The following is a 22,138-nucleotide window of genomic DNA, read 5'->3' as shown; positions in this document are numbered from 1 at the left end:
TTCTGCGGCTTCTCTGCCACGGAGACACGGCCTAAAAGCATGTTGAGCAACATTGGTCTTTCACATCAAAAATAAGTGTATTACACTTAGGGGCCTATGCAGTAAGCAGCGATCAGCCACTTTTCGCCCAAAAAGCCTACTGCTATTCAGTAAGCTCCGATAAGTCAGCGGTAAGAGAACTTATCGGCAAATTTTTTCGTCGATTACAAAAAAACCTCCAAACGCACGACGATAAGCCACTTATCGCCATCTTTTCAAATTTGTGGTATTCTAGTAGCCCCGATTAGCTTATCGATGCAAATCGCTGCTCTAGAGTTGAGATTCTCTCAAAATAGTCTCGACCAGGAAAAGTTGGCAAGAGGGTCGTGGGAAGCTGCGAGACGGGACTTCGAAAAATAAATGCCGTTTTTACACATATGTTTAAAGCATGGAGTCTTTGGAGCTGACACGTATTGCTTCGTAGTTGTGTTGCCGTGGTCTTGGAAAGTATGAGTTGTAATAAATATAAGCATTGAACTTTATGACCTTATTGTGTCACCGCTTAAGTTATGAAGGGGTTAAGATATCACTTGTTGATGTTGTGTTTTTTTTTTTTATATATAGGTGGTTCATGAACATTTATGTTCATCAGGCTCGCTGGATATTTTTATCGGGACGTCTTAAAAGGTGCAGTTCAAACAATATCCTACATGTGTGTTTAAAATAATAAATCATTTATGTGCTATGACAAAATACTTACACATGTCAAACTAAAACATCCCATACATTTTCCTTAAAAATGTATAATGTTTAGAATGTATAAAGCTTCAGCAAAGTGACAGCCCCTTCCTCTTTGGATTGGATTAGTCTCTGCAGAAATGTCACTGAAATGTTGCAGCATGTACCTGGGTCTTGTTGGTGATAGCCCCAGATTTTTTAAGGCAAATTTTAGAATACTCGTTTGCGCACCTGTATTTAATGCAACAAAATACATACAATTCGTGGCTTTCTTCACTTTGAACTGCATCTTTAACATATAAAGAGAATTATTGCGACAGAGTTGACATATGGTCTCACTGGTTACATACGTTTACACATTTAACAATAATGGGTAACTTATTCACTACATGTTTTATTCTGTCATGGAGCATCAATTATTGTGTTACTATGGTGTTTAGCCCTTTCAATCAAGGCTTTAATATGTTTACAACAGTTTTCACATGTGAATTCTGTTTGTTATTTTGTGTGTGTGGGAATTTAAATGTCAAAATGCTTAAATGCTTCAGTAACAATTATAAGTAACCGCTAATTGCTACTCCAATTTCTGACTGTTGGGTACATTAAAAATCATGACATTACAAACATCTGTTTTTCATTGACTAAACAAGGTATACGAATAAGTACGTCACAACTTCAATAAAAATCAGTTTATAACGATTATACCATGCTAATGATGATTACAAACACACATACTTCTCAGGTAAGCTGCAATTAATGTTTTCATATAAATTTATAATGCCCTTAATGTCCTTTTAATTTAAATGTACTATTATTTTCTCATCATAGAATAGTGCAGTCTGCACACATCTTGGGTATACAACCTCTGCTGTGTGTACGTGCCCATATGACTATGGTATGTGAATGTCCATAAATAATTTTATAACCATCTTAATAAATATGAATAATGTGTGCATGAGGGATCAATGTAGTACATGTACAAAATGAGTAATATATTTATTTTATGTGCATGCGTGAAATTAATTTGATATTGATGTCTGCTGAATAATCTTTCACACTTTATATGTGAACTCAGCTTACATAAGTGAGGTACATAAAAATATATTATCGTTTATGTATTATATGAGAACCAAATTATTGATAACAATCTTTGCATTTAAACATATTATTTAAATATGTACATCTATTTACTATACATTATAAAGCACTGTTAATTAATCATATTTAATTTCAATCACAAATACAGGTATTCCTGTTGATCACAAAGGACATGCAACTAAATTAAGAAGATATGCTGATGAACACGGGCATACAGTTACAGGTATTGTTATGACACTAGAAGTATATAAACCGGAGTACATTTACAACAGTGGCGTGGCTACAGTCCTGTATTCTCTGTGGTCAGTGGTCCTTGGGGGGGGCACTGTGTCGAATTGATATATCCGACATTGCCAAACGCTTAGGCGTCAGCATCCTGCCCTGAGAAATACTATTGATTGCAGTGTGCCACTGACTGCGCTCATGCTTGTGCGGTCGGCTGTCATGCAAATGTTTGTTGCTGCTCTAGTGGGGTGCCATTGCCGGGGCATGGCTGAGCAGTGACTGGCGCTGATTGGCTAATTAGGTCATGTGACCCTTCAACGTGCAAAAATGAACATTTTAGCTGTATTGGTGTAAGGAATCGGGGAACACGTCCTTTGCGACGTGTTCCCTCCTTACCTAGTGCTGCTGCTGACTCTGCTTCACTCATGTGTGCAACCCCGCTCTGATTACAGAGCGCGCGCGAACCTGCAGCTCTTCAGCCCCTGCCATGGAGCTTGGCTCTGCCCCCCCGGATGCGCCACGTGCACGTGATGACGTGCAACGATCCCCAGCTGCATGTCAAGCATCATTTGTGCCTCTTGTCTCCTGCAGCCTATCCCAGCTTCCGCTTGGGCCGCGCCTCCGCTCCACCCCCTGTCCCATTGGTTCTGTCTGCCTACTTATACCCTGTTCCTGCTCTCAGTCAGTGCTCAGCATAGTTCGGTGTAGCCTCGCTGCTTCCTACAGTTTTGCCTTGCCTTGTTCTAGTATTGTCTTTCAGATTAACCTCTTGTGTACCGAACTGGCTTGTAAGTGAACCCCTCTGGATATTGACCTCGGCTTACCCTCGATTACGGCGACTTCTCCAACCCCTGATCAAGGCTAACGGACCTGGGCTATCCTACCATCTATAATCCCAGACCATGGCTAAAGGACTTCTACGATTCTACTCTCTCCAATCCCAGGACCTGCAAGTATACCGATTAACCCTCTCTCTCCAACCCAGACCCGGCAACGCTAAACAATACGCCTTCCAGGCACGCTTCCGTTGCTGTGGCTGTGTGGCTTTGTACCTTCCCACCTCAGTGTCGGGGTCTTGCCTTATCTGTGGGTAGCGCGAGCATTACAATTAGCAAGGCATAGTGCACGTGAGTGTACGAGCATGGGCATGCACGCGCATCGTGAGCGTGGCAGGACAAATTAATATTCATTGTGCTAATCGTACTAAGTGCAAAGCGCGGTTACCGGCACAATGGACTGATAATGAACATGCGCAAATGTAAATTTCTGATTGCGCATGCGCTACAGCACACGCCATAATGTAGACCCCCATTCACTTGCATTTAATGATATGTCAGTGCTTGTAACTTATTTGTTAGATGCTTGTTCATAAATAATATTCAACACAAAAAATGTTTACAGCAACGGTGCCTGATATTTTCGATCATCTTAAGCAACATCGTGGATGTAACAGAGAGGTGCCAGATTTTGAAAACAGGGAGTATCAAAAATGTATACCAAATGTGTATATACATCATCATTATATATTTATGTCCGTGTGTAATAACTCATACTGTCCAAATTAAATTGATTAAATTATGATGATTTCTAATTTAACATAACAATCTGCATGTGACGTTATGTGTTGTTACTAAATTAGGTTGCAGATAATCAAATGTTTACATTAAAGATCTATATATTGCAGTGTGTATTTTTTAAATGTATTTCGGAATGTATTACACTGTAAATATACTTGATTACTTGTTATGCACATCCTTAATGTTTTAATTGCAATGTTGTTGACATTTGATGTTTGAAATAGTCAGTTTCGTGTTCTATATTTTTAATAAATGTACAATTCAAGATGTTTGTTTGATTATCAAATTTGTAACATACTTGTCATACAAACAAATTAGAGATATCATCACTTAAGTTATGGATCTCGTACGAAATTAACCAACCAGCTGTCTCAACAAACTAGAACGCTTTTTAAAATCCAAAACTAGACACTTGGTATATGCTGTTGAATCTAATAAGATACCAATAATCATGTTGTAAAGTATTCATAAATACGAAAATTGGGAGCCACGCTTGCATCGCGTTATAAGCAAATTCGCGTTGTAACGGGGTTGAGCTGTAATATTAAACTTTGTTTTGAAGCTGTTCTCTGAGACACTTCTAATCAGATTTTTGGACTGTCGATGTTCAAACTTGTTATCTGAAAGAAAAATAACATTATATGAAAAGATAGCACAATAATCAAGATGCTGCTTGAAGCAGGCGTACGCTCTAATATTATATAGATCTATAATATATTTTAAAATAATGTAGAAGTTTGACATATGCTTTGATATCCTCGCTATGACAATAATTTTAAGTTTGAATATCTGCTATAAAGTTCTGCTCATGTGTATCTGGCTTTGAGCATCTAGAACGGCGGCCATCATAATGGCCGCGCGCAAGCTATATTGCGTGCACCAGGAGGTGGGCGTTATCATGCATCGCCTCATAGTGTCGAGTCCGCATCGTCAAATGACCACGTACACACACGTAACAAGGATGCAACATCGATGTTATGATATTATGAATATTAAACAATACATTATATTATGTTTCGATCAGACATTGAGCTAATCACTTGGCAGTGTGCAGATTGGCTTGATGCTCATATAGAATATGATTACATATGTAAAATATTACAGTGGCACATGGAAATTTATCTTATATATATATATATAAGACAACAGACAACAGACAACATTATGCATACATGTTTTTTTCCCCATTATATATATATATATATATATATATATATATATATATATATATATATATATATATATATATACAGTGGTTGACAAATCACCAAAAAATCTACTCGCCACACAAAAAAATCTACTCGCCACCTAGTACCAAACGTGTGCTGCTTGGGCCAATATTTACTCGCCCGGGGGTTAAATCCACTCGCCCGGGGCGAGCAAATGTATAGGTTTGTCGAACACTGTATATATATATATATATATATATATATATATATATATATATATATATATATATAATGGGAATATATATATATATATATATATATATATATATATATATATAATGGAAAAAGAAACATGTATGCATAATGTTGTCTGTGTATTTTTTCGCATGCGTAATATATATGATTCATATGATGCTCTCATATTTAATGAAGTACTCTACAATTATGTAATTAAAGTAATATTACATGATATTTACCTGTGTTGTATAAGTCACCATTGTCCTTGCTGGTATCCATTGTTCCAGGAAGGCATATCCTGGACGTACATGGTTGAGTCAATCATGGGATTCTGAAGCATATCAACCTCATTGCCAACGTTACTTTGTTCGCCCTCATCATTTTCTGCCTGGTACACGGGCTGAGCCATGTACGGAGGTTGGCTAACGTATTCCCCAACACCCTGAAATTGGGCTGGTAAGTACAGAAGGTTCTCATAGTAGTTTGCTCCTGCTTGCCAATCATACCGTATTAGGCTCTGTACTGGAGTCTGAGCCGAAACACCACTCTGTGAATGTCTAATCTTCCTGGGATAGCTCAAGAACAATGTATTTCTCATCCGATAGGTGCCCTGATCAAACATACCCTTACGCGAGTGTTGTACATCCCAATAACAGTATCTCTGTCCAGGACGTGGTATTACTCGAATAAAGCAAGCAAACTGAATTCCAGTATTTTCTAACTCATTTTCTCTTCGGTCCTCTCAATGTTGTTATTATTTCAGGTGCAATAACACGTACTGCTGGTGGAGATGCTTCACTTCCTGTTTGCGGAGACGCTTGAATTAGTGTTGTCGGAAACAAATCAATAACTGTTTGCGGAGACAATTCTCTTATTGTTTGCGAAGACGTGACAATGACTGGTGGCGAAAATGTTTCTATTAGTGGTTGCGTTGAATGTATAATTGATGTCTGAGGTGAAAAAACTGAACCTACAGATGAAGATGCAGGAGAACGTACTGCAGAGGCACGAAGCTCATTTTGTGTAATTAAACTTTGAGCTATCGATTGCATCGAACTCTTATTATCGAATTTCCCTAGCCAATTCCAATCTGGCTTTCGTCCCAAACACTCCACCGTAACTACCCTGCTAAAAGTTTGCAATGAAGTCCAGTGTGGAATGGAACGGGGACAACTCACTGGTGCAGTATTCCTAGATTTTGCAAAGGCTTTTGATACAGTTGATCATGCTATCCTGCTTAACAAACTCCAGAGCTCTGGAAGAGGGAAGCATGCTTTAAACTGGTTTCAGTCCTACCTATCAGGAAGATCCCAACATGTGTCCATCTCAGGCTCTAACTCCAACCCCCTGGATATCACCTGTGGTGTCCCGCAAGGCTCTGTTCTGAGGCCCCTACTCTTCTCAATGTTCATTAATGATCTTCCCACAGCTTGTAAGGAAGCCTCAATACACATGTATGCAGATGACACAATCCTATATGCACACAGCCATAGCCTCTCTGACCTTCAACACGTACTTCAGTCTGACTTTTTGAGACTCGAAAACTGGATTTCCCAAAACAAACTGTTTTTAAACACTGATAAGACTGTAACAATGGTATTTGGGACCAAGACTAAATTCTTAAAGCTTCCAGTGACTGAGCACCAACGCTAACACCACAAAGTTCACCTTTCCTGTCTTGCGTTTAAATTCTTTATGGGCAAGCTACCCAGCTACCTGAACAAGCTCCTCACCTCTACCACATGCAGCACCTATCACCTGAGATCAGACTCAAAAAGACTGTTCATGGTCCCAAGGCTCAACAAAGTATCCGGCCGTTCCTCCTTCTCTTACCGTGCACCCCACAACTGGAACAACCTACCAGAGACTCTCACATCCACCACCAGTTTAAGTTCTTTCAAATCTAAGGCTGTCTCACATTTTAATCTGGTCTGTAACTGTTTCATTCGCCCATAACATATATTTTCTTTAACTGTGCATGCAATGTCTTGTATATAATGTAATACCCTGTTCATTTATGTAACTGTATTTGTAACCATGTATTATTTGTCTTAACTCTGTGCCCAGGACATACTTGAAAATGAGAGGTAACTCTCAATGTATTACTTCCTGGTAAAATATTTTATAAATAAATAAAATAAATATGTATTTTAAGCTCATCACTATTCCTGATGAAAATGTATTTGATATTTCTGATTTCAGATAGCATTTGGTTATGAACTCTCATCAATTCTTCATGACGTAATGAGTGGGATTGCAACCAACGATCTTCTGATTGCTCGATTGAAGCTAATTGCTCCTGGTGGGCAAGATCAAGATGGTCATGAGAAGGTTGGACATGGCTTAATCCTGGAATCTCAGGATCCGTACTGAATGACAAACACAGTGAATCAGATAATCACGCTCTGCTTCCAGGAGATGGTATATCTGTTGTTAACAAAATGAGGATTAATTGATTATCACAGAAAAAGTAACGGTCACATAGTTTCTTGTTACAATGCATGCTGATTGAATTGTCACTAACATCAAAAAGTATTACATCAGAAATAATTAATTATATGGCTGCTGGACAATTGTGCATGACTAATTTGAGGAAATTTAAACTGTACCTATTGAGTCTGCCATGCAGCCGAGCAACATAATTACTTGAACGATCACACAAATATTACATGATTTGACACATCAACAACACAATTTATAGGCGACTGCAACATTATAGGTGTAATGTGTTTTTTCAAACAAACTCTGTTGATGTCAGTCACACCTGCAACTGTCCCATGGTCATATGAATGTGTAGTTGTGGCATAGAAGATGCCACACAATATTTGTAAAAATTGATGGCCTCGCCTTCAATTAATTGGGATGACACCTGGGATGCAGGGTCTGGCACCTGGGAGCCAACCTGGGATGCAGGGGCCACTATGTAGAGTTTACAAAAGACTGTTGTTAATAAGAGCAAGTATGTAAACTTAACATTATCTGTAATATGAGAACATAAGACTATATAATTCATTACACTCTTTGTATATGTATCAGTTTAACAGATCAGCAGCAGCTGTTTATGCTAGATATCAATATTTGTAGTATTTAACACATGACCTAATTACAAACAGTATGTTAATACTTCTACATACTGTGAATGCAGATATGTATGAAGGGGTATGTAAGAGTGTTTATGTAGATTCACAGAATAAACTGCATGTAAGAAGTTGTATTCTGCTCGCGTAGACTATGAATTCATGATATCCTAACAGAATAATAATTATTGACTAGTCATGATAGTGTATACTTATAATGTGGATAAACGTCAAGTGAAAAACTTAACTCATGTAAAAGTACAGGCCTTGGGGAAACGGGTGATCGTATATACCGATATCACTATCCCCACCAAGCCTTCAACCAAGACAGGCGTGAATCTTGCACTCAGCTGCTCTTCCAACGGAGTGAAACTTAGATGGGGGGCAGGAGGTCCTCCTCCAGTGCATGAAGCATATAAATGTCGACTTTGCAATTTCGCCTTCAATTTTCGTTTTATATCATCAAATCTTTTGTGGCAATCGTCATGAGTTCTGACTTCATTTCCACAGGCAGACACAGACTGGATAATGTCGTCCCACAAATCCTTTTTCACTTTGTATATTGTCTTGCTTTTAGATATACAACCAAAAAAATATGTTCATGTACATATCTTATAATAAAATAAAATGTAGAAGAAATGTGTGAACAATTGTAACATTTATTTGATATGCTGTTTGCCAGTGTGTATCTGTGGCACATGAAGATTAACAAGATTTTGAGGCATACTTGGCTACATTTGTATATCAGTATATATATAATATTTACATAAAATTGAAAAAATCCTTTAGTTATAACCTGGTTGCCAACACTCAGTGATAGCATGTAGATATCTAAACACTGATATTTATATGTAAATGTCAGTTCTATGTGCATGCAGAAATGTTAGCCAATAAATAGAAATAATTATTGCGATAGTCATTGCAAATGATTTTCTTACCTACTAAGTTCCCATCCAGCTGGTCATAATACTCCAAAATACCAGTGACAAGGACTCTGTTTTCGTCATCGTTAAAACGAAGATATCTTTTCTTTTTGACACACTTCTTACGGCCAGCTGCAACCTCTGAGCTCAGCTGCTGCTGACTGGACTCCCCTGTCTCCAATGGAAGAGACTGCTGGAGCCTCGCACTCTCACCACCAGTCACCCCACCACCACCAGTCACCCCAGCCCCACCAGTCACCCCAGCCCCACCAGTCACCCCAGCCCCACCAGTCACCCCACCCCCACCAGTCACCCCACCATCCCTCCCCTGACTCCCACGCCTCCCATCCATACCTCAACCACTCACAAATAACAGAGAAATAAATGAAATGACACACTCACAAAAAACTTTCAAACTCACAAGCCAAAAAGTATTTAAACAAAACAACAGAAGACAAGCCTATCAAAATTCACAACAAGTCTAGCAATCCAAAATCCTCAAAACGCCTAGCTCTTTCTGTCTCTCACTCACTCCCAACAACACAGAGAAAGATTACAATTAATTGACCATTTAAAGAGGCCGCTCTAGAAATTGCTTGTCTCGCGAGATTTCGCACAATGGGAAAACCTTTTTTTACGCGCCACTTCCACGTTTTTAGAGCGTCGATCATCTCACGCCACTGGCTACTTGTCATTTTTGTAAATGTTGCTATCACAGGTATTCGGGGCTTTCTGCATACCGTGATAGCAACGCTGTCAAAAATGGAGATTTAAAATCCCTGGCGATTTTTTCTATCGGAGTTTAGTACATAGGCCCCATAGTATTTTTCCTAATGATACTTCCTAACTGAGTTACTATTTATTCCCAAATCGTACATATGTGTTTATATGTAAAGCTTTTAACAACATATCTCTTACGGCTTATATTACAAAACCGGTACAGTGCTACTAACCTGAATGCAAGGTCTTATTCATGACATTACTGCCATCTGTGAGGCGAATTCTAGCCATTGCAGCCAGCTCAGCAATGAAGTCCTGTTCAGCGTCCTAAAAAAGTTCATACTTTTTATTATTATTATTAAAGCAGCAGTCCCCCCCAAAAGCAAGTATTCTTTAATTACCTTCTATAAACCAGGGAATTCTACGGAACTGAACCGAGGCCCTCAATTCTCCATGGACCCACTGATTGATTGATATATATATATCCTGTATATATATATATATATATATATATATATATATATATATATGTATGTATATATGTATATATGTATATATATATATATATATATATATATATATATATATATAGTGTTCGACAAACCTATACATTTGCTCGCCCCGGGCGAGTGGATTTAACCCCCGGGCGAGTAAATATTGGCCCAAGCAGCACACGTTTGGTACTAGGTGGCGAGTAGATTTTTTTTGTGTGGCAAGTAGATTTTTTGGTGATTTGTCAACCACTATATATATATATATATATATATATATATATATATATATATATATATATATATATATTTATATTTATATATATATATTTATATATATATATATTTATATATTATATATATATATATTATATATTTATATATTATATATATATATATATATATATATATATATATATATATATATATATATATATATATATATATATATATCTCTGTCAATCAATCAGGAAAAACAAAATGAGTGTAAGGTCACCTAATCAGAAGCTGTGGTGTCATTTCATGATAATATCATGGCTTTCTAGCGGCCAAAGTGAGGCTGACCCCATTGGCTAAATTTTTTTTTCACTGACAATAATTTTTGGAAGGGAATTTCAAAATGTAATGTTTCAGTTACCTGGGCATCCTTTTAGCTTGGAGTGGCTCCAGGGAATTGCGTGTTTCAAATAAGACCACAGCGATAACATTCCTAGCTGTCGTGTTTGAAAGTAAATTTCTTGGCTTAATCATTTGTAACATCGCCCGAAGAAGAGATCACTGTATATCGAAAGCTTGCACAAATAAAAGCATTTTGTTAGCCACAGAACGGTAGTGACTATTTGTTTTTGATTTTATAAAAAATTATAAACAAATAGTCGATACCGTTCTGTGGCTAACAAAATGCTTTTATTTGTGCGAGATTTCGATCTACAGTGATATATATATATATATATATATATATATATATATATATATATATATATATATATATATATATATATATAGCAAATGGAAATATTACTGTATGCTCATTTGCATGTATTGGACAGGTCTGCAATTTTGCCTTTCGTCACTCTCACTCTCACTATATATATATATATATAGATATATCTATGTAACCATGCTGTAAAATGGTTGCTGTCATCTCTCCTGCTGACAGTAAGGCCTGGTAAGTTATGGGCATGCCAGCAGTAATCATGGAGGTTTGCCCTCACACCCTGGTGAGGTGCCCTATGTATGGATGGGAGTGGTCACAGGCTCTGACTCCATAGTTAGTGATGTCAGAGTTGTGCCAGCCCCCAGAGGATACATAAGGCACAGCACTGATTAAAAAGTTAGAGTGAGTAGTTGTTGCTAAGTGGTTGGAGGAGTAGGTAGTAGGTTCTTCCCAGCACTGGAAGGACTGAAGAGTGATTACATTATAAGCGGCTGAATAATGAGACTGTGACCAGGGACCTGGCACAGAATAGATATCCCTGCGGGGATAGGGAATCCCTAATTAAGGAGAACAATACCTTTCAAAGGGAAGTACGGTGAACAATGGAGGGCTAAATACACCCCATTGTGGAGGGCAGCTGGCCCACCGTATTAATAAAGATGTTCCTGATTAACGACACTCTCGTGTGTAAGTGTGGAGTCATTACACAGAGAGGGGCACCACAGAGGAGTTCCTCATCAGAATCATCCCCAAGCGGATGCCGGGATCCTGATGAGGTGGAGGCGCTGCACTGGATATAGGTAGGACTCAGCACACTACCTCAGCTGCCTGTCTGGGTTGGCAAATCCCCACACACCATCATGCGGGAGACTCAGGAGTCCTGTTGCCAACAGTGGCACCACCAGACACGACCATGTAATGGGGACTGGTTAGACCACAGGGGCCAATATGAGATTGGGTGGGTCAGCCAGGTCAGAAAACCTGTTACATTTGGAGACGCTGCTGAGAGAAGTAGACCTGTCAACAGGACAGGCTTTTGCTAGGCACACTGGGAAACAGGGAGAAGTGTCTGCTGCCACTTTGTGCTGCGTTGGGACGGACCTAGGGGTAGTCAGGGGGCTGATGGAGTTTGTCAGTTCGCAGGGACGACCTAGGGGTCTGAAAGGAGTTGGGGGTTTGGAGAGGGGCTATAGCTGTTCTAGTCACTTTGAGGTAGTGCTAGTTGGTAGGATGCCTAAAGGGATAGCCTGTTAACGTGGTCAGGAATCCTGGAGAGGGTCTGCGCTAGGCTGACCAAGATAGGTAGACGCCCAAGTACTGCATGGAAGCCCCAGAGTACTCTAGCCCATTCCAGACCACTTACCGAAGGGAGCACAGACTGGGAGGAAGGAGATACAGCAGACACAGAGAGTGAGCCTAGCCTGAGGTAGTGCAACATGAGTGCAGCCTACATTAGGTACACAAGGTGGTGCATCAGGGCAATCTTTATTGTACCGGTGTGGTGGCTGCCCCGCAGAGAGGAGCCCCATGTACGATAACCATAACTACTACGAGAGAATGGCGACCGCAAGAATGGAGGATCCGCGTGGTGCGGATAGTCCAAGATGGCGACCGGAGGCTGATGGGGAGAGCACACGTGGCGTGCGCCCCACCGAAGTGCAAGCGGTTACTGGCCTGTCTTTCACAAGCCTGCTATGGAATGGAGCGTAAGCTGTGGCCGCACCGTTTTGGTCCTGCCTAGGATCGCGGGGTGCTACCCTGGATGATAGTAGCGAGGACATTGCAATTGTGGCTGGAGAATATGAATCACAAAATGGCGGCTCCCGCTTCCCTGGGAGACCGCTTGGGCCGAGTGCAGAGAATTCTGCAACTGGAAAAATTGCAAGGAGTTGGCCGGGATCGGCGCCAACAGGAGAACCCCGCCCTGATGGGGGGTATGGCGCGAAAGCTGCGGCCGCGCCCTCATGGACAGTGACCAGCTCAGCCCCAGTGTTGAGCCAGCCGATTAGTCTGTGGGACCCTCCCCTAATCGCAACCAGGGGGAGTGGCTTCCAATTATGTCCCGTGGGCATGAATCCAGCGGACCCAGGAGCTGGTGTGGCGACAGCGCAATTACCTGAAGTAGTTCCAGCGGCTGGAATGGTGTGCAAAAAGGAAGGGTACTTTGCACGCAAAGCAGCTGAAAGAAAACGGCTGGAATTGGCGGCAAAAGAAGAACCCCACCCTGTTGGGGATAAGGGCGCGAAAGCTGTGACCGCACCCACTAGGACTGAAAGAGGTGCGGCCTTAATTAAAGGACATCCTATCCCGTTATGGGACCCGCCCATAATTGCTACCACTGGGGGCGGGTTCCAGTTGTGTCAGAGAAAGGAGGAGCTGAACCGGGGAGTGGCTGGCACTTCAACCTCTGTTGGTCACTCACGAGGAACCAGCTCCAAGGACAGACCATTGTTAAAAGTGGCTCTCACTAGAACCATGGCCTGCTCCCCAACTGTGACCACGATGGTGTCCACTCAGCCCTACGCAGTACCTGGCGTGGTGCTGGTGATCAGGGTAGCGAACACGGAGACAGTAGTGGGCCTCTGCCTGCAATGCAGAACGCCCGGCAGCACTATGGGCACGGCGGCGCGCTGTCCACAATGCGGGACTCAGTATCTGTGGCCGATGCCTACATTTGTGCCGATACAAGTGAGTGACCCCCCGGGGGATACGGCTAGGCTGTCCTCCGAGTCCCCTGGTGCACTGTGGCTTAACAGTGCAGATCCCGGAGAATGGGGATCGGAGCCGATTCCATCGGCTGGGTCAGGAGAAAAGGAAGCAGTCGGTCAGTACACCGACCGAGAGAGCAGAAGGCGGTCGCCACGATCGGTGACCCCTAAGCAGGTGAAAGCGGACTTCTCCGATGAGGATCTCAGAGAATTATCTGGGTCCCAGTCTGGGATCAAGGCGGCCTCCTGTGAGGAGAAGGGAAGGAAAACACCACTTGCTGTGAGTAGCGGTGAGGGGAACCGGGTGTCACCTGTGGATCGGCGAGTAGAGAGGCGGAGTCCTTCCGTTCCGGGGACTGGCGGGTCCGGTGGCAACGGGTGAGCTACGCCCACCCCCCTGCGGAGTGGTAAGAATAGCCCTTGCACTTACTTGGCTCCGATCGCAGGCGTTGCGGAGGTGGGGCCGTGCCAGGCCCAGACGGTGCGTGAGGGGACGACGAGAGAGCTTCCGGATGTTGTCGTGGAGGAAGAGATCCCGCATGGGGGTCCATACCAAGATGGCGGCATATCTGAATCCGCCGATGGCGTCGGTTCCGTCGGAGGCAGCGGAGCGGCCGGAAGAGGAGATTCTACGCTTCGGCAATCGGGTGGAGGTTCCCGATCACCAAGAAAGACCAAGAGTTGGCAGGCCGAGCGGCGGACTGAGAAGGGTGAGGCCCAGTCTACAGGACAGTCATCCGACAGCCGGGAACGGGTCGTAGCCCCGTGGCGGTCGATCGCTTGCCCCTACGCCCAACCCCATGCCCTAGATAATGCCCCTGTCCCAGTCACTTATTCCCGGGGATCCCCGCCTAGTTTGGAGGTATCGGAAGTGTCCTTGGGGGTGGATGAGGAACGGACTGGGGAGAGACTGAACAGTTATGCTTCAGAGGGTGGTTCCAGGGGTGGAGGGCAACAGGGTAATGTATCGGTGGACCGGTGGGTGCCTAATGTACCCGAATCATCAGAGGAGAAGGCACCGGGATCGTATCCTGGTCTAAGCCTCGCTCAGAAAGAACCTCGGGGGTATTTTCTTGGGGGGATACGGAGGAAGGTGATTCCCTAGACTCTGATAAATGTAAGGAGACCCGGTGGTGGGCCCCCTTATTTGAGGGCTATGTGGCCTGGATGGATCGTACGCGGTTCCTTATCCGAAGGGAGGATATAGTGGACTACTGGTGGGCAGTAGGAGAGTTTACACCCGCGCAGAGGGAGAGGGAGCTACATGAGAGGTGGTTCAAAATTGAACCAATGTGTCCAGACATCCTATCAGATCCAGTGGACCCTGATGAGCCCCTATCATGGGTGCTGCCTGGACGGGCAGGGAATGCTGAGTTAACCAGGAGCAGCCGGGCCGAGAGGGCCATTATTGCCAAATACAAGGCGTCCCACGGGTTGGAGTACCCGTATGTCCCTGAACCCCTTATGGAGGAGATTGAGGAGAATAGGGATAGGTGGCTACAGGAAACCATTGAAACGTATATGGTTAATAAAGGGGGTGCTATAACGGGCAGTAAGGCAGAGGATAGGATCGAACACTTGATGAGGGTATGGAGTATCAGCAGGAATATCCATAAACATCGGGTGATATATAGACCCGAGAGGGGTTTGCCACGCCACTACTGTATAACTGTCCTGGACATGGGGGGTCGGGAAGTTAAAAAGCCAGACCCTAGACACAACTATTAGGAGGTACAGGGTAGTTATTGCGCGGGTTCGTGACTGCTGGTCAGGGCGCACTTGGCACAATGTGTTTTCTTTGCATTAATAATGTTATGAGTAATCTTGTGTGTGTCTTTTCCATTTTACAGTGCTTCCTTAAGAAAGGTACTTTAAATTTAGGTCCCAGCCGGGGACGGTGGGATTCACCAGGGGGAGAATGTAACCATACTGTAAAATGGTTGCTGTCATCTCTCCTGCTGACAGTAAGGCCTGGTAAGTTATGGGCATGCCAGCAGTAATCATGGAGGTTTGCCCTCACACCCTGGTGAGGTGCCCTATGTATGGATGGGAGTGGTCACAGGCTCTGACTCCATGGTTAGTGATGTCAGAGTTGTGCCAGCCCCCAGAGGATACATAAGGCACAGCACTGATTAAAAAGTTAGAGTGAGTAGTTGTTGCTAAGTGGTTGGAGGAGTAGGTAGTAGGTTCTTCCCAGCACTGGAAGGACTGAAGAGTGATTACATTATAAGCGGCTGAATAATGAGACTGTGACCAGGGACCTGGCACAGAATAGATATCCCTGCGGGGATAGGGAATCCCTAATTAAGGAGAACAATACCTTTCAAAGGGAAGTACGGTGAACAATGGAGGGCTAAATACACCCCATTGTGGAGGGCAGCTGGCCCACCGTACTAATAAAGATGTTCCTGATTAACGACACTCTCGTGTGTAAGTGTGGAGTCATTACACAGAGAGGGGCACCACAGAGGAGTTCCTCATCAGAATCATCCCCAAGCGGACGCCGGGATCCTGATGAGGTGGAGGCGCTGCACTGGATATAGGTAGGACTCAGCACACTACCTCAGCTGCCTGTCTGGGTTGGCAAATCCCCACACACCATCATGCGGGAGACTCAGGAGTCCTGTTGCCAACAGGTGCACCACCAGACACGACCATGTAATGGGGACTGGTTAGACCACAGGGGCCAATATATATATATATATATATATATATATATATATATATATATATATATATATATATATATATATATATATATATATATATATATATATATAATTTCACATTAACTTGACAAATGTATTAGGAAAAGCTTGCCAACTTAGGTGAACATGTTATTAGAAAAAGGTAAATTAGGTAAATTATATCTGGTTCACAAACTCTGGTGAAGATATTGCACATCTCTAACATTAACTTAAGAGAAACACAAATAAAATGTTTCTCTTGTGACACAATAACCTTGCTACAAAGATCACTTAATTAAGTAATAATCCCTGAAGAACAGGGCATTATTGGCCAGTAATGTCCTATTCTGAGGGGATTATTACTATTATAGGCTAAATATAGGCTTATTTTTTTTTTTTTTACATTTTCATAAAAAAGATAACTTTTTGTAGTCATATTGATTTTTATCAGCACGATTGTCTACATTCTAATGCTTTTACTGCAAGTTTATTAAAAGTAAATTGTACATACACACAGCCCCCTCTACACACACACACACACACACACACACACACACACACACACACACACACACACACACACACACACACACACACACACACACACCTCTATATACTATACACAAACACACTCTGCAGTCCCCCCTACACACTGTGCAGTCCCCCTCCTCTATACCCACAAAACACACTACAGCCCTCCTCCACCCTCCACACTCACAAAACACACAATGCAGCCGCCCTCTACACCCACAAACACACAAAACACAGACACACACACACACCAAAACACATTATGCAGCCCTCCTCCACCATCTACACCCACTGACACACACACACACTGCAGCCCCCCTCTACACCCACAAAACACACTGCAAATACACACACCAACAAAACAGACTGCTGCCCCCTCTACGTCCATAAAACACACAACAGCAGCCCCCCCTCTACACCCACTGCAGCCCCATGTAAACCCACACACTACAGACACACACACAAAAAACACTCTGCACCCCTCCTGCACCCACAAAACACACACTGCAGACACACACAAACCAACAGAATGCCAGCTCTACATCCACAAAACACACACACAAAACACTCTGCACCCCTCCTCCACCCACAAAACACACTGCAGCCCCCCCTCTGCACCTACAAAACACACACTGCAGAGACACACACAAATCAACAAAACAGACTCTGCCACCTCTACATCCATAAAACACACACCAGCAGCCCCCCCCTCTACACCCACTGCAGCCCCCTGTAAACCCACACACTGCAGACACACACACACAAAACACTCTGCACCCATCCACCATCCACAAAACACACACTGAAGACACACACACTGCAGCTCCCCCTCTACACCAGCAAAACAAACACAGAGCAGACACACACCAAGACTCTGCTGCAACTTCTACACCCACAAAACACACACCAACAGAAGACACACACACACACACACACACACACACACACACTAATAAAACACTCTTCTGACCCCCTTTAAAGCCACAAAACACATACACAGACACACAAACCTTTCCCCTCACTCTCCTGTGCAGAGCTCTCTGTAGGCGGGGAGGGGGAGGAGCCGGTGCCTTCTGTCCAATCACCTCTACCTGTCTAAGAGCAAATTACACTCATTGTGAATGAGAACTGAAAGCTGATTGGCTGAAAAACTTGGCAAGCTGCCAAAAATTCCGGGCCATTACAGATTGGTTAAAATTCCGGGCATTATCCAATCAGAGAGCAGGGATTTCAATAATGCCTGGAATTTACCAGCTTTAGCCTATAATTCCTAGTATTGCATGTCAGAACCATTTAAAATTGTTGTTACAAGAGACACATCGATACAGCTGAGGACAGGTGTAACATGCTCCATGTTTATACATTTCACACAAATAATAATATGAATTGTTAAGATATTTAAATAATACATTGTTAGAGATCTATTCATGTTAGTCTTTTGTTCTAATTCCCGAACTCCGGTCAAAGAAGTCTGCCAATACCAAAACATTTAGTGTTTATCAGGATGATGTGGAATTTTCCTTCGCTTTTTAAGTCAAATATGCAGTTAAAATGCCTTATCTTGTTCTATGGTATCACAATGGTTTCCTACCAATCAATGGTAATAGTAAGAATTCTGAGCTAACATACTGCTGTGGTCTATATTGTTTGAACTTAAAGATGTGTACTGACCACCAAAAGATAAATGTATTTACATTTTGGTAAAATAAAGTAAATAAAAAAAATTATTGTCTTATGTTTGCTTTGTTTTTTATTTTAGCATTTGGTGTTCCAATGAGGTTCCTTAAAGGATTAATCCCCCCTATTTTGTGTATGTTTTGTTTACACCATTGTAACATAGAGGTCGACCCAGCTCTGGGGTCCTCACAGTTTCCGAGATACTTACCAGTGAAGTTACCGGGTTTAAAATCTCCCTCCAGGGAAAATAAAATGGTAACCAAATCTCAGGCCAATAGGCCACAATAGATGATGTTGCAGCTTCCTATTGGACAGCTGTCTAAATCCCCTTTAAAAACCAGGAAGTAATGCTGGTAACTTTGCTTGTACGTATCTTGGGAACCGTGGAGTCCTTGGAGCTGAAAATAGCATTGTTCAGCTTCAGGTGACATATGAGATCCAATAGTACAATTTTTTTTGTAATTGTTAAGTAGGGAAATAGTTGCAACAGAGCTTATACATCACCTTTAATTTGTTTTCAAGATGTGTTTCCAGAAGATGCAGCACCAATTTCTTCTGTTTTAGGGAATCCAAGCGAATATGTTGATATACACTAAACTTTTCCATCAACTGTTTTTGCTGGAAACACAATCTAAGGGAGATAAGAAACAGTTGACTAGATTACTGTCATTTTGCACCTTAATTATAAAAACTAAATTATCGGTATTTCCTAGCTGAACACTAGAATAATTCATGCAAAATGCTCTATTCAAATAACAGTATTGATCCTTTTACACATTAAACACAAGGGTGGCTCTGTATGTGAAGGATTCAATAACAAAAGGTGGCTGCAGGAACACCGATAAGTATTATTGTGAAGCTGCGTTAGAACTGAAAGGGTGACTTCAAATAAAAAGTATGCTCATTGTCTTTTTTTTTTTTTAGTAAGAATAATTAAAACATTTTTTCATGTGCGCTTATACCATTGCTCTTGGCACATGAAGATTGTTTTATGTTCTTCTGGAACGGCATTGGGAAAAAGACATAACACAATTTAAGTGGAAGAATCTTATTGAAGCAGCATTTCATGTTGAAATTTAAAGTGAAAATCTGCATTATTCAGTGACCTCTGTCCAATTTTTTCGATATTATAAAATGTTGACTAGTCTAATTCATCCAAACACAGGGAGCTAGATATTACTAGAGTAGGTGCAGGGGCAGTGGTGTAACTAGACGTGAGGGCCACCGGGCAAAACATTTTTCAGGGCCCCATTAATATTAATACTGACTGCAATTTTTTTCTACCTCGCCCATCCTCTCTCTCATCATCCCTCCCTCTTCCTCCTCATTCTCATCTATCCCCACCCTCATCATCTCTCCCCCCACTTCCTCCTCTCCCCCTCATCACTACCTCTCCTTCATCATAATTTCTCCTCCTGATCAGCTCCCCCTCATCACCACCATCACCAGCTCCCCCTCATCATCACATCAGCTCTCCCCCCCACCATCAGCTCTTCCCCTCATCATCAGCTCTCCCCCCATCGTCAGCTCTCCCCCTCACAGTCACATCACCCCTCATCACCACCATCACCTCTCCACCTCATCCCCACGATCACCAACACCTCTCCCCCTCATCATCACCACCACCTCTCCCTCATCATCATCACAATCATGTCTCCCCCTCATCATCAGCTCTCCCTTTCATCATCACCTCTCTCCCTTCATCATCACCTCTCTCCCTTCATCATCACCTCTCTTCCTCATCATCACCTCTCTCCCGCCTTCTCCTCCATGCTTACCTGTGGGGGTTATAGAGACTGGCAGGGGGAGATGCTATGCGTGCAGGGGAGGCGGGCCCCTGGCGTTAAACAGAGGATAAGCCAGCAGAGGAATTAGCAGTTGATACAGAGGCAGAGCGGGACGGCAGGGGAGGAGCTCTCTCTAGCAGTCTGACCTGGAAGTCTTTCTTATGTCCGGTGTCTGCTGCTAGAGCACACACCTCCCCTGCCGTCCTGCTCTGCCTCTGTATCAACTGCTAATTCCTCTGCTGGCTTATCCTCTGTTTAACGCCAGGGGCCCGCCTCCGCTGCCGCATAGCATCTCCCCCGCCAGTCTCTATCTGAAGATAGGGGGGGGGGGGGGAGAGAGGGGTCCCCAAGAGCTACGCCCTGTGCAGCGGATATGCACAACACACAACACAGTATACATTAATATTTTATTGTTATTAGTTTGCTGTGAGCTCCTAATTCATGGGATGCATTGGGTGGGTACCTTGTTAAATGCATTATTTAAAGTCACACATATCAATCAAATTCCACAATCCCTAATGATATCCTCTAACAAATACTAAATATGTAAGTGTTTAGGTGTTGTAATATTTTGTTAGATCCTCTGAAATGAAAATGATTTTATGTGGATGGAAGATGTGTATAGGATACTAATTCTCATAATACAGTACATGTTCAAAATATAGCAACTTCACTTCACCATACTTTTAGAATTCAGTTTTCCAAAATTGCACAACCTTGTTACAAATGTAATATAATCTAAGATAGAATCATGTCAATGGACATACAGTATACTGTAGCGTGCTGATAATCTCACTTTCTCTATGGGATCAAAATGTTGATTCAATAGTGACTCAAACTTCTACAAATATAATATTTAATAGTGATGTCGACTTTTTACCAATATCCTCAGTCCACAGCAATTCTTCTTTACTTGTGGTTGTAATACATGCTTTAAGTCATGTTTCTTTTCTGTGCCCTTTTTCCAAAAAGGATTCTCCTCACCTCACAAAATTGCTCTGAATCGCTCAGTTTGCACCACACAGCAGTGGGTTGGTCTGCATGATTCGTTGTGGCACCTTTGTGCTTTCCGATCACCCTATGCAAAACTAACACCTGCCTTGTATGTGAGCATTTGCCTTTTTACCTATTAAATAACTTTTTGTTACTTTTTACAATATGTGCTTTTCCTTTTTGTGTGTATATATATATATATATATATGTATATATATGTATATATATATATCAAAAAAGAATAGACAATATAATTTTTTGATTATTAAAGCTCGGCTAACACGGTACCGATACCTCTGCGCATATATATATATATCTACAGCTCAACCCCGTTATAGCACGGTCCTCGGGGGCCACCCAATCCGACCACGCTAGAACCGGAGTCGCGCTAATTTTTAAAAAAAAATTGCCGCCGCGCGCCCGACCGGGAGCGAGGGAAGAGGTGGCCGGCAGCCCAACACAGCCCCCAGCAGCCACCGTAACTTCCCCTAGCAGCCTCACTTCCCCCCTCACTTCATTACATATTGAGCAACAGCTGAAAAATCAGGAATAAAGTGAGTTTTTTCATGAGGCATGAAACACGT

At 42.5% G+C, this 22,138-nt stretch overlaps 1 protein-coding gene across 2 annotated transcripts in view; it reads right to left on the bottom strand.

Moving 5' to 3' along the window:
* EVC (EvC ciliary complex subunit 1) overlaps positions 1-22,138 on the bottom strand; it is a 182,550-nt gene that overhangs the window by 10,684 nt on the left and 149,728 nt on the right. For both annotated transcript variants that reach the window (XM_075569590.1, XM_075569600.1), the window contains exons 18-19: positions 19,279-19,405; positions 9,977-10,070 (exon numbers count right to left, since the gene is read on the bottom strand). In XM_075569590.1, coding sequence (XP_075425705.1) covers positions 9,977-10,070; positions 19,279-19,405 — 221 coding nt within the window. The remainder of the gene's footprint in view (positions 1-9,976; positions 10,071-19,278; positions 19,406-22,138) is intronic.

The sequence above is a fragment of the Ascaphus truei genome, chromosome 1, assembly GCF_040206685.1.
Source record: "Ascaphus truei isolate aAscTru1 chromosome 1, aAscTru1.hap1, whole genome shotgun sequence".
NCBI lineage: Eukaryota > Metazoa > Chordata > Amphibia > Anura > Ascaphidae > Ascaphus > Ascaphus truei.
The sequence above is the reverse complement of the archived record's forward strand: the minus strand, read 5'-3'. Positions and strand labels throughout refer to the sequence as shown.